Here is a 15,602-nt window from a genome sequence, read left to right as displayed (position 1 = left end):
TAAGGTGAGAGGGAAAAGATAAAGAGGGGCAGGTTTTCATTCAGAGGATGGTGGGTATACGGAATGAGCTGCTAGGGAGAGTGGTTGACGCAGGTAAAATTGCAACATTTAAAAGACATTTGTGCCTAGACATGGATAGCAAAGTTTTGATGGACATAAGCCAAATGCAGGGAAATGGAACTATTTCAGGCAGGCACCTTGGTCAGCATGGATAAGTTCTACTGAAGGTCATGTTTCCCTGCTGTGCAACTCTAATAGTGGATGAAATTTAATGCATGCAAGATTAAAATACACCATGTTTGAAAAAAAAGCACTATAGTGGCCAATGAACAAAATTCTCTAAGGTAAAAAAACGTTGATTAACTGAGGAAGTGGGCAAAAGAATGCAGATGGGATTTATTAAGACAGGGCATAGTGATGCATTATGGGAAGTCACACCAGGGTATTCTTCCTGATTATGATTCTTCATTGAAGCAAAATACTTAGTAAGTATTTTCCATCAGTGGTCACTGTGGAAGACAATAGCAGGATGCCAGAAATTAAAGTGTCAGGGGGTTGAAGTGAGTGTTGTTGTTATTGCAAAATAGCAGATACCTGGGAAGCTGAAAAATCTGAAGGTAGATAAATCACTTGGAGCAGATGGACTATACCCTAGGGTTCTAAAAGAGATAACTGAAGAGATTGTGGAGGCCTTAGTAATGATCTTTCAAGAATCACTAGGTTCTGGAATGGTTCCGGAGGAATGTAAAATTGCAAATGTCATAAGAAGGGAGGGAGCCAGAAGAAAGAAAATTATAGGCCAGTTAGCCTGACTACAGTCATTGTATAGATGTTGAGAGTCTATTATTAAGAATGAGGTTTTGGGGAATTTGGGGGTACTTGATAAAGTAGACCAAAGACAGCATAGTTTTCTTAAGGGGAAATCTTGTCTGACAAATCTGTTGGAATTCTTTAAGTAACAGGCAAGATGGACAAAGGAGAGTCAGTGGACATTGCTTACTTGGATTTTCAGAATGCTTTTGACAAGGTGCCACACGTGAGCCTGCTTAACAAGATAAGTGGTCATGGTATTACAGGAAAGATACTAGCACGGATAGAAGATTCAATGACCTACAGGAGGAAAAGATTGGAAATAAAGGAGGCCTATTCTGCTTGGATGCCAGTGACTATTGGTGTTTCGTATTGGTCGGTACCGGGACCGCTTCTTTTCACATTTATGTCAATGATTTGGATGATGGAATTGATGGCTTGTGGCCAAGTTTGTAGACGAGTTTGAAGGAAGCAGGGAATCTGCAAAAGGACTTGACAGATTTGGAGAATGGGCAAAGAAGAGGCAGATGGAATATAGTGTAGGGAACTGTATGGTCATGCACCTTGGTAGAAGGAATAAAGGCATAGACTATTTTCTAAATGTGGAGAAAATACAAAAAATCAGAGGTTCAAAAGGACTTTGGAGTCCTTGTGCAGAATACCTTAAGGTTTAACTTGCTGGTTGAGCTGCTGATAAGGAAGGCAAATGCAATGTCAACATTCATTTCGGCAAGACTAGAATATAAAAGCAAGGGTGTGAGCTGAGATTAACATTGCAATTCCCTTCCTTATCACCAGCTCAACCTGCAAGTTAAACTTTAAAGCATTGGTCAGACCGCACTTGGAGTGTTGCAAGCAGTTTTGGACCCCTTATCTAAGGAAAAATGGGCTGGCATTGGAGAAGGTTCAGAGGAGGTTTTCAAGAATGATTCCAGGAATTAAAGAATTAATGTATGAAGTGTGTTTGATGGTTGTTCATCTGTAGACACTGGAATTTAGAAATGGGATGGAGGGGAGATTTCATTGAAACCTATCAAATATTGAAAGGCCTAGACAGAGAGGATGTGAAGACAATGCTTCTTCTAGTTGGTGAGTCTAGGACCAGAGGGCACAACCTCAAGGTAGAGGGACATCCATTTATAACAGAGATGAGGAGGAATTACTTTAGCCAGAGGTTAGTGAATCTCTGGAATTCATTGCCATGGATGGCTGTGGATGCCAAGTATCGAGTATATTTATAGCAGAGATTGATAGATTCTTGATTAGTCAGAGCATCAAAGGTTATGGGAGAAGACAGAACAATGGAGTTGAGAAGTATAATAAATCAGCCATGAATGAATAGCTGAGCAGGCTCGATGGGCTGAATGGCCTAATTCTGCTGCTATGTCTTGTGGTCTTATGGTCTTATAGTCAAGTCAAGTCGTCACTTTTATTGTCATTTCGACCATAACTGCTATGTACAGTACATAGTAAAAATGAGACGTTTTTCAGGACCATGGTGTTACATGACACAGTACAAAAACTAGACTGAACTATGTAAAAAAAACAACAGAGAGAGAGAAAAAAAAAACAACTACACTAGACTACAAACCTACCCAGGATTGCATAAAGTGCACAAAACAGTTCAGGCATTACAAAAAATAATAAACAAGACAATGGGACAGTAAGGTGTCAGTCCAGGCTCTGGGTATTGAGGAGTCTGATAGCTTGGGGGAAGAAACTATTACATAGTCTGGTCGTGAGACCCCAAATGCTTCGGTGCCTTTTCCCAGACGGCAGGAGGGAGAAGAGTTTGTATGAGAGGTGCATGGGGTCCTTCATAATGCTGTTTGTAGTGTAAATGCCCGTGATAGCAGGAAGGGAGGCCCAAATGATTTTCTCAGCTGACCTCACTATCCGTTGCAGGGTCTTGCGATCCGAGATGGTGCGATATAGACTTCAAATCTAAAGAGTTCACAGTAGCAAATGAAACCAATGGAATAAAAAAAAGAACATTGGAAGAATTTAGCAGGTCGAGCAGAATTTGAAGGCAAAATGTATAAATCAACCTTTTGAGCTGAGGACTGGATGTAATTGACTTCCAACTTTTGGCTCCACAGATCATTCTTGAGCATCACTCAATGCTCATCACTGACTTTTTTCAGACTTCTGCACTTTGTTTCATGTTCCATTTTCTGCAAATACTTTTATCTTCAAAATGAATGAGATACTGAATTACTGAAGAATTTGTATCTGGAGTAAAAATTAGCAAATCACATAGTTGGATCACATCTCGAATATCCCACCAGTTCTTGTCAATAAAAAGTAGGAGAAACATTCTAATGCAGGAGGCAGAGAGGAAAGGACCCTAAACATTTGTGTTAGATTTATGAGTTTTGAAGAAGAAACAGAACATTTAATCTGCAGCCTGGGGTGGTGGTATCTAATGGCACTATCCTTTAGAGGAAATACTCACGTTTTGAGAAGCGTGCATCACTGGGAAGGTCATTATTTATTATCATCCCCAATGTTCTTAAGAAGGTGGTGATATATTATCTGCTAATGATCATTAACCTACAATTGCAAAGGAAATATTAGCGCAAATTATTAAAGTTTTAAGATGTAATCTATACAAGGAAAGAGAGGCAGAGAATTTTAGGGAATTCCAGAGTCTTGACAAAGGAGAATGTGCAGCGATGCTAAAAAATTTCCAGTAGCCGAAGTGTAAAAATTGCAGAGAAACATAGAACTGGAAGTAATTACAAAATCAAAGAGGTTTCAGATGATAGGTAGATGTGAAACAAGTCTGGGATCCTAAAATTGGATTTTCAATTAACTCTCAATCATAGAGAATAAAATTTGGTGTGAGTTAGTATGCAGTAGCAAAGTTGCAGGATCCTGCAAATTTTCAAGAGTTAGAATGAGGAAGACCAGCCAGGAATGAGTTGATACCATCAAGTCTTGATGTAATTGTAGTGTTCTCGCTCAGGTGTAAAAGAACTCTGAACTAAACACCGAGGTAAACCGTTGTCAATGAAGACAGGATCGTAGTTAAATTAACCGTTTACTGTTCATTCTTCCACATTAACGTATGGTGAAAACTGTTGATAAAACAATACAAAATATATACAGTATTCGTTTCCTTCTTGATATCACATTTACATCGTAAATACTTGCAATAGTAAAACTACAACTATATTACATTAAAGTGCAACATACAGTCAGAATCTACCTACGCCATCGACTGCTTTAAATACACTTCAACACAAACTATCCGCAACTCTTTAACTAACAAAAACATAAACCTTATCAACCATCATTACTTTTAACAGAATCAGCATTAACATTTTTAATTCAACATATCGATTATCTCATGAACTTACTGCGTTGCTTCACTAATGTTTCTAGTGCGTAGAAAGAAAACTTTTCTCGCACTGATCCTGCACACATGAGCCCCCTCCTTCCCGTTTCTCCAAACCAGTATTTTCCCACAAGACGCGGCAAAACCGGATGTGACGTCATCACATGCCACGATATATCACAGACAACGAATTCACTTTAAACAATCTTAACTTTAACTAGAAAATGATAACAAACGAATTACTAAAGTGAAAATATTATAAACTAAACAAATGCCATAAAGGCAACACAGTAATAAAGGCAAAAGATTAAAATATGTTGGATTTTGCAACATTCAGCTGTAGGAAATAATCCTATAGCACTCCTGACAACGGATATACTATTTGCTCAAAAATAATTCTAAAACTTCTGTTATGTGATCAATTGCATTGATAGAATTGAATTTTCTTGTTTTAAATATCCCTGATGCCCTAAGCAGCACTAACCAATTGGGAGCTGGGACAGCACAGTAGTGCCAGTGACCCAGATTCAATCCCTGGAACTGTCTGTAAGGAGTTCATACATTCTTCCCATGACCTCCAGGCTGTCCTCCAGGTGCTCCAGTTTCCTTCTACATTCCAAAGACGTATGGGTTAGTATGTTGATTGGCTACATGGGTATAATTGGGCAGCATGGACTCATTGGGCTGGCAGGGCCTGTTACCATGCTATACCTATAAATAAATAAATAATGCCTCCCACCCTCTGTTCAGAGAGCTAGTAGAGGCAGGAATATAATTACATGATATAACATTATACACACTGTCCTCCAAAAGACCAGGAATTCTGCTGTACAGCAGAAAAGTGGGCAATATTGAAGCTATATAAAATCCACCCACTTCTACCTCAATACCATTTCACATCTACTGAAAGTCTCAGTGATGTCTGGACCCTACCAAACCATCTCTCCACCGTGCATTACTGAACTGAGGATTCATGAGCAAAATAGTTTATCTATTGTTTCTAAGTATATGAGACCTCTCTAGTGTCGACGTACCGGATGCACCATCAATAACTCTCAGAGACTGGAAGTGAACGATAGGCTTCTATTAGCAGCAAAAAGGGAGCACAACATCTTGGAGACTGAGGAGGGAGCAGTGCCTCCAATCGCCTTTATACAGGGGTCTGTGGGAGGAGCCACAGGAGCAGTCAGCGGGGGGGGGGGGGGGGGGGCGTGTCCAGACAGGTATACATAGTTTACCACAGTACCTGAGATTAGCCACAGTACTTCAGCCAAATTTTTCTCAGATGCTGACAGACGCAATATTCAAATACAGGAACAGCATATGCATTGATGGACTAAAACTTGCATTTATGTTTTGTACTTTCTCTAATGCTCCCGTCAGAGTATAATTATTTGCCAGATTCTCAGGCCCCAACTTCTGCTGCAATGAATGCAATTTGTTTCTCTGTTAAATCCTCCAGGAAGGAATGGGGACTAAAGCTGTTCCTGCCACCATCTCTTCTGATGTACATGAAGGAAAAGCATGCAAGGAAAATCCTCTCACATCACCTCAAAGCAACACAAGCTCCAGGTCCTTTAGGCAAAAAGGTAAAACAAAGGAGAGTCGAGAGGGGAGATAAGATATATTATAACACAGCAGAAATGCTGAACCGGTAAAACAGACTGCACAGCAATCCTTCTGCTGGTCATAATTCAATGCTATGTATTCAGAAAGCCAAAATACTGATCCATTAAGACCCTTACATAAAATAAAGTGCTAGGCCAATTCAGATGAACCACTGCCAGGTTTGTTCTTTTTTTCTTGCATTCATTATGAATAGAGCAAGATGTGTTTCACCAGCAAAAGAGCTTTTGCAGGACATGTTTTTTTTTAATTCCTGTATAGGTTTGTTTATAAAGTGTCTCTATAAACATGTAGGACCTTTTTAACTGTGTTATGGCAAGACATAGCTATGAAGTTAAAAACTATTATTGAAGCTAACCAAATTGACACATTTGAGTGCACTCATATTTCTTAAATTTGTTCAGTTGTATCTTTATTCAGAGTTCCAGGAGGAGAAGGAATAATATTAACCTTTGACCTAACACTCTGGCAGCAGACAGGTCAGGGATATTTTAAGGCCCATTGCTCACTTAAGGAAAACCAGCAAGCAGTAAATTGGTTCCATATTGGGCAACTCAAAAGCAGTCTTGATTCTGACTAGCTCAGTCCTTGAAAGAGGTATTGAAATTGGGGAACAAGGGCACCACTGACCAGATTCATTTTGTGAAGGTGTAACAGCATTCCAGGATGTTTTCATCATGATTGCATGGATTTCCACTGCCACCAGGGACAGGTAGGGAGGGGCTGAAGGGAGGGCTTCCTTTGCAGAGGGGGTTGAAGTGCAATCAACCTTCCAAGATCAACACTCCTCCCTGCAACTTTCCAATGAGCAATGAGTCCAGAAGCTAAGATTAACAAACCAGTGGTGGTAAAGGTACATCTGATACTTTTTGCGGGCAGAATGCCAACCAAACCCTGATGATGATGAAGATTATTGTGTTCCTGAATTTATCAGCTTCTGAGTCATTTCTCAAGGGCATCACTAGTAGAACTGCTCTCTCACAGCCTGAGTAACCCAGGTTTACTCCTGCCCTCCCGGGCTGAATGTTCCTCCTATAGTCACTGCCTAATATGCTGCTGGCACTTAGGGCAGCAAGTGTTCCCCCCGTAATCACTCAAATTTCCTCAGGGTGTTCCAATTCACTCCTACATTCAAACGACAGATACCATGCTATGTAGTGAGTGCTGGAATTTGAGGGAAGTGAAGATGGAGAGATAAAAATGGAATTGGTGTCGGACAGTTTAATTGAGTATTTATTAGGTAGCATGGATTCAGTAGGCTGAATTAGCTGATTATCACATTATCTGATTCTTTATGCTGTTTGCAATGTCCAATCCCATCCATGTGATCACAGAGGGTTATTAGAAGAAACAAATTCACCTATTTTCCCTTATATTCTGACAGTATAAGCAAGCATATTTCCCCAGACTGAGAACATAAATCAATATAACCTGATTGTCAATCCTGTACACCCAGAAGTGAAAGCACATTCAGATGGAGATGTAAAGATTTTTACTCCTCCTGTATGTGAAGGATATAAGAAATATAGTCAATTCAATTACACTTGTCATACAGCACTTGACACACAGAGCTGGATATACAGAAAACGCTTTAGGGGACAAGGGTGTGGTGTCCATTATTGGCTCCATCTTTCGTTTGGCTTACTGAAGATGTGGCATTAAAGGAATACCAATGGGTTACATTAGAAATTCAAAGAATTGTTGCCACATCTGGAATGTCCTGATAATGTTAAGGGTGCTCTATAAGTGTAAATTCTTCCTTGTATGAATTTGAAGATCACTCAAAACCCAAGTTAGGTATAACTCAGTGCTCTGGAATCTTTAATGCTACACTGAGGATCACTGTCATTATTGGTGGAAGCTTCTTGCCCACTTTTTGTCAACTGGAAGTTGGCATGCAGTATAAAGTGAGTAGAGATCCTTTGCAAAAGATCTTCACATAGAGCACATCCATTAAGAAGAACCATCTTATAACTCAAGCCATGATTTATGCACCTAACCTCCTTTCTCACACCAAGTTTACCTTCGCATATGTCAATCAAATAAAGCTATTCAAACCCTGCTTCTAATTCTATTACAAATTAATCCCAAAAATTCATCATTTTCCAAAAAAAATTCCTTATGATGTATTTTTTGAGTATTTTATGTTTAATTGACATTAATTTGCAAAATAACTGTGAAGTTAAAAGACCGTGAAATATTGCTATGTGTTTTCAATCCATAAAAGTACTTGTTTAATCACAACTCAGTGTCTGATTAGTATGGATTCTGTTAAGCAACTATTTTCTGATATTACTGATAATTTGCTGAAAGCCTGTTTGTTTTATACAGATTTCTACAGTACAAGCCAAACTGCAGTATCTGCGAATCCTGAATGAGCTCCCATTGTATCCAGGAGGACTTTTTAACTCTGTTGTGCTGGTAATGTTACTAATGAACTATCTACTGAAATGTTAAATACAAACAGTAAGTAACATGAGGTTTGCAACCTGATAGCACTCTTCAGGTAATGGATATCATTGATGTTTTGGATTTCTGAATATTCAAAAGTTATTTGGTACCGGACTTGCTCACAAAATTTAGCTCTTGCTCTTAAACAGGCATTGGCTGCAGTGAAGCAATATTGGCTAAGAAATAAACAAACGCTGGTGGTGAATGGTTTAATAATGTAGTAGTAGCACTTATGTTTGCTATAAGGACCACGTCTCCATTTGCCATAATTAATTCATGAATTTGGTGCAGGGGGTGAAATTTCAAAATTTAATGTTGCAGTATTTTACAGAAGTTCCAAAATTGCAGAACTCAAAAAACTTGAGAATGGCAAATAAACAGAGGGGATGACAGCAACACATATCAGGACTTGGTGAAATGGGTTTTGGCATGGCAACGAAATCTAATATGGAAAACAAGTGAAGTGACGTATTTGGTAGCTGAATTATGAAAACAATATAAACAGAATGGTACACATTCAGGCAGCTGCAGGAGCAGAGTCCTGAGAATTCACATAGAAAAGTCTTCATTAAGATTGTTAAAAAGAATACAGAAATTTTGGTTTTACTATTACAAACATGTATCATAACCTTTCATGATGCAATACATCATAAAGAAATATATTGTTAAGGAAAATTGTGGACCTACCACCCTGAGAATTAGAACACAGAATGCTATTTTTTCATGCAAATCAGGAGCTAGTGCAGAAGTAGACAACTCAGAACTTTCAACAGGCTTTGTCATTAAAAAACAATCATAAGTGCGAAAGTATGCACACAAATTTAGGCTATTACAGAAGAGAGAGACCTTTTTCAGTTGAGATGCTTAATCCAGGGTTTTATCTACTCTAGTAGGTGGATATAAAAGATCGCACAAATTGAGACTGGATTGAAGAACACAGAAATTATCAGTGGTATTCTGGCCAATGTTTTTCCTTCATTAAACATTATTAGGATAGATTATCTGGTAACTTATTGCTGAGGGAGTTGAAAATATTGCCATATTTCTTACAATGACATTTTTAAAAATTACTTTTGGAAAGCAAGCATAGCTGGCAAGGTCAGAATTCAATACTCAGACCTTAACTACTCTTTTGAGCTAAAGCCATGTCGGCTTCATGAAATATCATATTCCATGTAGTGAAGGTCAAAGTAGTTTCCAAAAGGGTATCTCATAGGACAGATGAGAGTCAACTGCACTGCTGACTGCATTTCAAAAGTAGTTTATTGGTTGTTAAACTCTTTGGGAAAACTTGAGATTGTAAACAACATCATGAAAATCAAATCCTTTTTGCTCTGCAAAAGATATTCCTTACAAATCTTATGTTCATCTGTTGATATAACTGACAGAAGCAGCAAAGAGAGTGGCTTCATCTAATAGAAACAGCAATACCTATAAATATCTATCAAGTAAATAGCACTACTGCAGCATACAGCAGTGAAAGTGCACTGAGCTGACATCTCCAAATACATTCTATCTACCAGGACAAATTTCTGAGCTGGGAACAAAATGCTGATATAGCATTTTAGCATGTCAGATTTAATCAATTCAGAGTAAATTTATAGCCACAGTTTTTGGACAAGGAAAATACTTTTCACTAAATGGAAAGAACTAATTAGATTGCTATGAATGAAAAAAATAAGGTGATGACTAAGTATAAGGAAAGGGGAATATTATTAATATGTACACTGCAGATGAATACATTACAAGAAAGAAAATTAAGGGATTAGATGAGAAGTCAGGAAACACAAAAACAAGAAGACTAAAAGGAACTATGAAATTAAATCACAGAAGAACATAAAACAAAATAGTAAAATATTTTAGACCATAAGACCATACATATAGGAGCAGAATCTTGCCATTTGGCCCATTGAATCTGCTCCGCCATTTCATCACAGTTGATCCAGTTCTCCTCGCAGCCTCAATCTCATGCCTCTCCTCGAATCCCTTCATGTCTTGACCAATCAAGAATCTATCAACCTCTGCCTTAATTATACATAATTTGGCCTCCACAGCTGCCTGTAGCAAAGAATTCCATAGATTCACCACTCTCTGGCTAAAGAAATTCCTCCTCACCTCCATTCTGAGGTTGTGTCCTCTGTTCTTTGACTCTTCCACCATAGAAAACATCCTCTCCACATGAACACCATCAAGGCCTTTCACCATTCGATTGGTTTCTATTAAGTCACCCCTCATTCTTCTGAATATAAACCCGGAGCCATCAAAAGCTCTACATATAACAAGTCATTCAAGCTTGAATCATTTCGTGAACCTCCTTTGAATCCCCTCCAGTTTCTGCACATCTTTTCTAAAATAAGGGGACCAAACTTGCTTACAATATTCCATGAGGCCTCACCAGTGTTTTATAAAATCTTAACATTACATACTTGCTTTTATATTCCAATCTTCTTGAAATGAATGCTGACATCATCTTTGCCTTCCTCAGCATAGACTCAACCTGCAAATTAACCTTTAGGAAATCCTGCAAGGCCTCCCAAGTCTCTTTGTACTTCAGTTTTTTTGTATTTTCTCTCCATTTAGAAAATAGTCAACCCTTTCTTTTCTTCTACCAAAGTGCATAATCATACACTTCCCAACGTTGTATTCCATCTGCTACTTCTTTATCCATTCTCCTAACCTGCCTGACCTTCTGTAGCCTCTCTACTTCCTCAAAACTACCTGCCCCTCCACATATCATCATATCATCTGCAAACTTTACAACAAAGGGAGCCATCAATTCCATTATCTAAATCATTAACATCATCTTCCCAACCACTGAGGTCGGACTGACTGGCCTATAGTTTCCTTTCTTCTGCCTCTCTCCCTTCTTGAAGAGTGGAGTGACATTTGCAATTTTCCAATCTTCTAGAATCATTCCAGAATCTAGTGATTCTTGAAAGATCATTAATAATGCCTTCATGATCTCTTCAGCCACCTCTTTCAGAACCCTGGGATATACACTTCAAGACATGTCAGTGAAAAAATAAGTTTAGAACAATGATAGATGTCAGAAATATTAAATTAGTATTTCACTTAGGTATATAGCAAGGAAATTAAACATGTGGACCTGATATTGGATGATGTAATGAAGAATGAAATGTGCCTTTAAAATTGTAAAAAGGGATATATAATTTTTTTTAAACTCAATGACGATAAAACCACAGGTCTGAAATGATTATATTTGCACATTTTGAAAGGATTGAGGGAAAAAGGTGCAGAAGCATTCCCATGCACATTCAATGATTAATTCGAAGTTTTGCAAGAGGACTGACAGGAAGTATATTCTGGTTAATTGGGCCAACAGTTAATGGGGGGGGGGGGGTAGCCTCAAATTTGGAACCATTTCTTAAAGAACAAGAACTAATCAAGAAAATAACCTGGATCCCCTTCATTTGTTTGGGACATTCTGCCACTTAGTTAGGACAGAAGACTGTTGTTGAAGTTTCTGTCTACTGTCAGTCACTTGCTCTTGTGTGGCCATTAAATACCGTGCTTAGAGTAACTGTTTTTTACTCACCGCGGTTTCAAGCATTCAGGCTTGGAGATGGCCAAAAGTGAAAATGAAATGATTTCACTACTTCAACAAGTTAGGAACTACAAAAAAAATTGAAGGTATGGACAATCATCTTGAATGTTAGAATGAAATTGAAGATTTGAAGAATGCAATCATTGAAAATATTTTATGAAGGCAATCCATTATATGCACTGATTTTGTTCATTTACAGACAATCAAAAGAACACGGCAGCATACACTGGAAGAATTCCAATATCAATAACTATTAGGAACTACAATGTTATTTTTATTTAGCAATACAGCACGCAGTAAGCCTTTCCAGCCCTTTGAGCCACGCTGCCCCAGCAACCCCCAACAAACCTGATTAATCCTAACCTAATCACAGGACAAAATGTACTGGTCCCAATGTGTCCCAATTAACCAGAATCCACTGAATTAAACAGATAATACATGCTCTGAAAATTAGAGAGAAACTAAATTAGCCATGTTAATTGGGAAAAAATGGTAACTCTTGCAAAGAAACATAAAGAACACCTGAAATCAAAATGTACAATAATGACTATGCATACCAAAAGGATATATCATATAGCACCAACTTTGCTGAATTATCTTAAAGAGATACAGAACAAAGCAAAATAAGTAAGGCAGAAACTGTAATGTACCTCATTTTCAAAAGGCTTTTGATACTGTACTGCACCATAACTTAAAAATAATATTATGGGATGCCGTTTCAGAGAACAAGTAGCAAAATCAATTGTGAGTTAACTTGCTTCAGGACAGAAAGCAGAGAGTGGGAGCAAAGTGGTAGCTATATATTGTCAAAGAAGATGGGTGGTGGTGTTCCATAAAAATCAGCATAACAATTACTTATGATCATAGTGATCACTGTATGCATCTAAATTTGCAGGTACAACTACATGGGGGGGGGGGAAGAATAGGCAATACTGAGGAAGAATGCAATAAGTAATAAAAGGACATTAAGAAACATGTAGAATGGGCAAATAATTAGCAGGTGAAATTCAGCAAGATAATTCTAAGGCACATTTTATCCAGAAGCACAGAAAAGTCATCTATTACTTGGAAATGGAGCAGGAGTGGGTAGAGGAACAAAGGAACCTCAAAGTACAAAGTAAAAGCTGTGTCACAGGTTAACAACATCGTAAGCTGTTAAAGTTTAATTCTTGAGGGTTCAAGTAGAAAAGTATGTAAATATTCTGAACCAGTTTTGAATCTTGGTTAGACCAAGAGTACTACATACAGTTCTGGTCACCATATTATAATAAGAATACATTTCCTTTGTTACTGGAGAGGGTGTCAAGGAGTCTTACAAAGGTGATACCAGAAAAGCAAGAGATTTCAAGAAAGGTTGAACAGCATCTCTTTTCTCATGAGGACAGGCTAGGAATGAGCTAATGGACATCTTTAAAAAGTTTCGACTGGGTGAACACAGAAGAAATGCTTCCACTTAAGGGGAAGAACAGAACTGGAAGCTATCAATATATGGCAGTCACCAGAAATCCAAAAGGATCAAGAAAATGGCAAGAATGTAGCCATTAACCTAGCGAGTTTGTTGAAACAAAGAGTGTAGACACAATTAAGAGAAGATAGGACAAGTAGACAACAGAGGAATACATTGGTAGGTTTGTTTGAGCAAAGGCAGCAGGAGCATAAATGCCAACAAGGACTGGTTAGATCGAATAACTTGTTTTGGCACAGCCTTTGTATTCCTATGTACTTCTACGAGATTGTTTTACTGGAAGCTATTTGCATTAATCAGTTGAAATGTATAATTTTTCATCTTCACACTTTTCTAAAAACAGGATGCAAAGCAATCAGAAATGACTTTGCTAGTTGGGCCACAGCACGGCATCAGCCACGTTATAGACCTGAAAACAAATCTCACCACTATCTTAGCAGAGTTTGGCCGAGTGAACCGAATTCAGTTGTTCAAAGAGAAGGAGAACGTGGCTCGGGTTGAGCTAACCATCTCAGAAACTAAGGTATGAGAATACATATAACATTCTTACCATTAACATCACTGGCAGGATGTAGAACTCATGAATGATGAGACCATTTCCACAGAGCAGTCATTGTGTGCACTTGTGGAGTTGCGACCTGTTATCACTTTGAAATATGATTAGCTTTTTGTATAATACTGAAAGCATTATGCAATTTGTAAAGGTGTATTCCTCATCATGAAGACATATTGTAACTGAAGGGCAAAAGTAAAAGCAATGTGACAAATAGCAACTTTCCAAGAGGATACTTTGGATTTCCAAAACAGGGAGTATTTTTTGAGCACAAGATGCTCATTATAAAAACCAACTCCAGTGCAGCCTTGAAAGGAACAGTGAGTTCCTTTGCTACATTCTGGGAAGGGAGGAAAAGAATTATTTTGGACAAGTACAGATACCAAATAAGTACTGCTTACTGCTGGTCTCTCTCAGCTGCGCAGTTGCACAGAAATTGAAATGCTCCTGCACACATTGTCGCACAGTTTTCAGGCCATGTAAAAATTTCCTACTCAGATCAATCATTGGTCAATACAGCTGTTAAAAAAAATTAGCAGGAATATTGTTATTTGCACCAGTATAAGCACATAATTTTACAATACTGTTTTACAATGTAAGCTTGGTGGAGCAAGAGTGACAGAATGCTCCAGACTCTGCCATATGTTTATACTCTTTCCAGACATCAAGCATCCCTTGTCCTGCAGCATGCAGCAAGAAAGCAGCAGTGCTGCCAACAGGACTGAATGCCTAGATGACAAAAACGTGGTTGCGGCTGTATGAGAGCCATCTGATTCATCCATCCTGATGGCCCTTTGAAGATCATCACTGGCAACCAAGCTTACCAACTCTGTCTGGTTGTATGCCTCTTTGCACCTGCTACTGATCTTCCAAAGCCAGCAGATGGAAAGCATTAGCTTTCAGAATACCTCTATTTAGATAGAGTTCGATTGCAAACATTCACAAATGGTCTTGCAAAGCTAAATGTACAACCATTTCATCCACTGTGGAATAACCTCCACAGATTCATTGAAGAAATTACTTCCTTAATTATGCTTTCCTCTGATGAATTAGTCTGCAGTGACGTCATTTTTTTGCACTTTTTCATGTCATTTTTTATGGTTGCACAGAATATTTAGTAAAGATTTCAGTTCTGATCATCAGTATAGAAAATTCAGAATTCAGTTGATGGGTTCACCTTTAGCTGTTTGTCAGATTTTAGATTTAGAGCAGGTAGCAACTTACTGAGCTTGGCTGATTATTTTCAAAGGCATCAATTTATTTATAAATAAAAGCAAAGCGCCTTTGTAACAAAGTGCTTATAAAATCCATGCCATAGAGGCAATACATTTATAGGAATTTAATGTTCTATCTGTCCTACCACATAAAAATGTTTATAAATTCTATTTATGTAATGCATCAATTTATCATTTCTATTCAATGCTATCAACCCTGCTTGTTGCTCTCAGCAACATTATCACATTTTTGAGTTATTGCACTGATAAAGCCCCTCGGGGCATCTTCAGAAAAGGTTAACGTGTACTAGTTGGAGGGAGGTTTTGGGTTGTGGAAACCGGATTGTGCTGAACATTCACTTTTGACATATTGCTGAGTTGACAGCAAGAGCAGCTTTGAGCAAGGCACTCTTCTTCAGAGCTTGCATACAATGCTGGGTCTGTGCAAACCTCACCATGCTGAACCAGAAATGAAAATACCTTGTACTGCTGTCATGTCTCCAGCCCTAAACAGTACTATTGAGTTGCCATGTAAAGCTCCTAAAGGATGGGAAGGCAATACATAATGATGTAATATC

At 38.3% G+C, this 15,602-nt stretch overlaps 1 protein-coding gene across 1 annotated transcript in view; it reads left to right on the top strand.

Moving 5' to 3' along the window:
• The window catches only part of frmpd3 (FERM and PDZ domain containing 3), a 164,582-nt gene that overhangs the window by 95,743 nt on the left and 53,237 nt on the right, over window positions 1-15,602 (top strand). Inside the window, exons 9-11 of the mRNA XM_059976397.1 lie at window positions 5,613-5,739; window positions 8,108-8,197; window positions 13,601-13,780. Coding sequence (XP_059832380.1) covers window positions 5,613-5,739; window positions 8,108-8,197; window positions 13,601-13,780 — 397 coding nt within the window. The remainder of the gene's footprint in view (window positions 1-5,612; window positions 5,740-8,107; window positions 8,198-13,600; window positions 13,781-15,602) is intronic.

The sequence above is a fragment of the Hypanus sabinus genome, chromosome 8 (genome assembly GCF_030144855.1).
Source record: "Hypanus sabinus isolate sHypSab1 chromosome 8, sHypSab1.hap1, whole genome shotgun sequence".
Lineage (NCBI taxonomy): Eukaryota > Metazoa > Chordata > Chondrichthyes > Myliobatiformes > Dasyatidae > Hypanus > Hypanus sabinus.
This window is presented reverse-complemented; position numbering and strand designations above follow the sequence as displayed.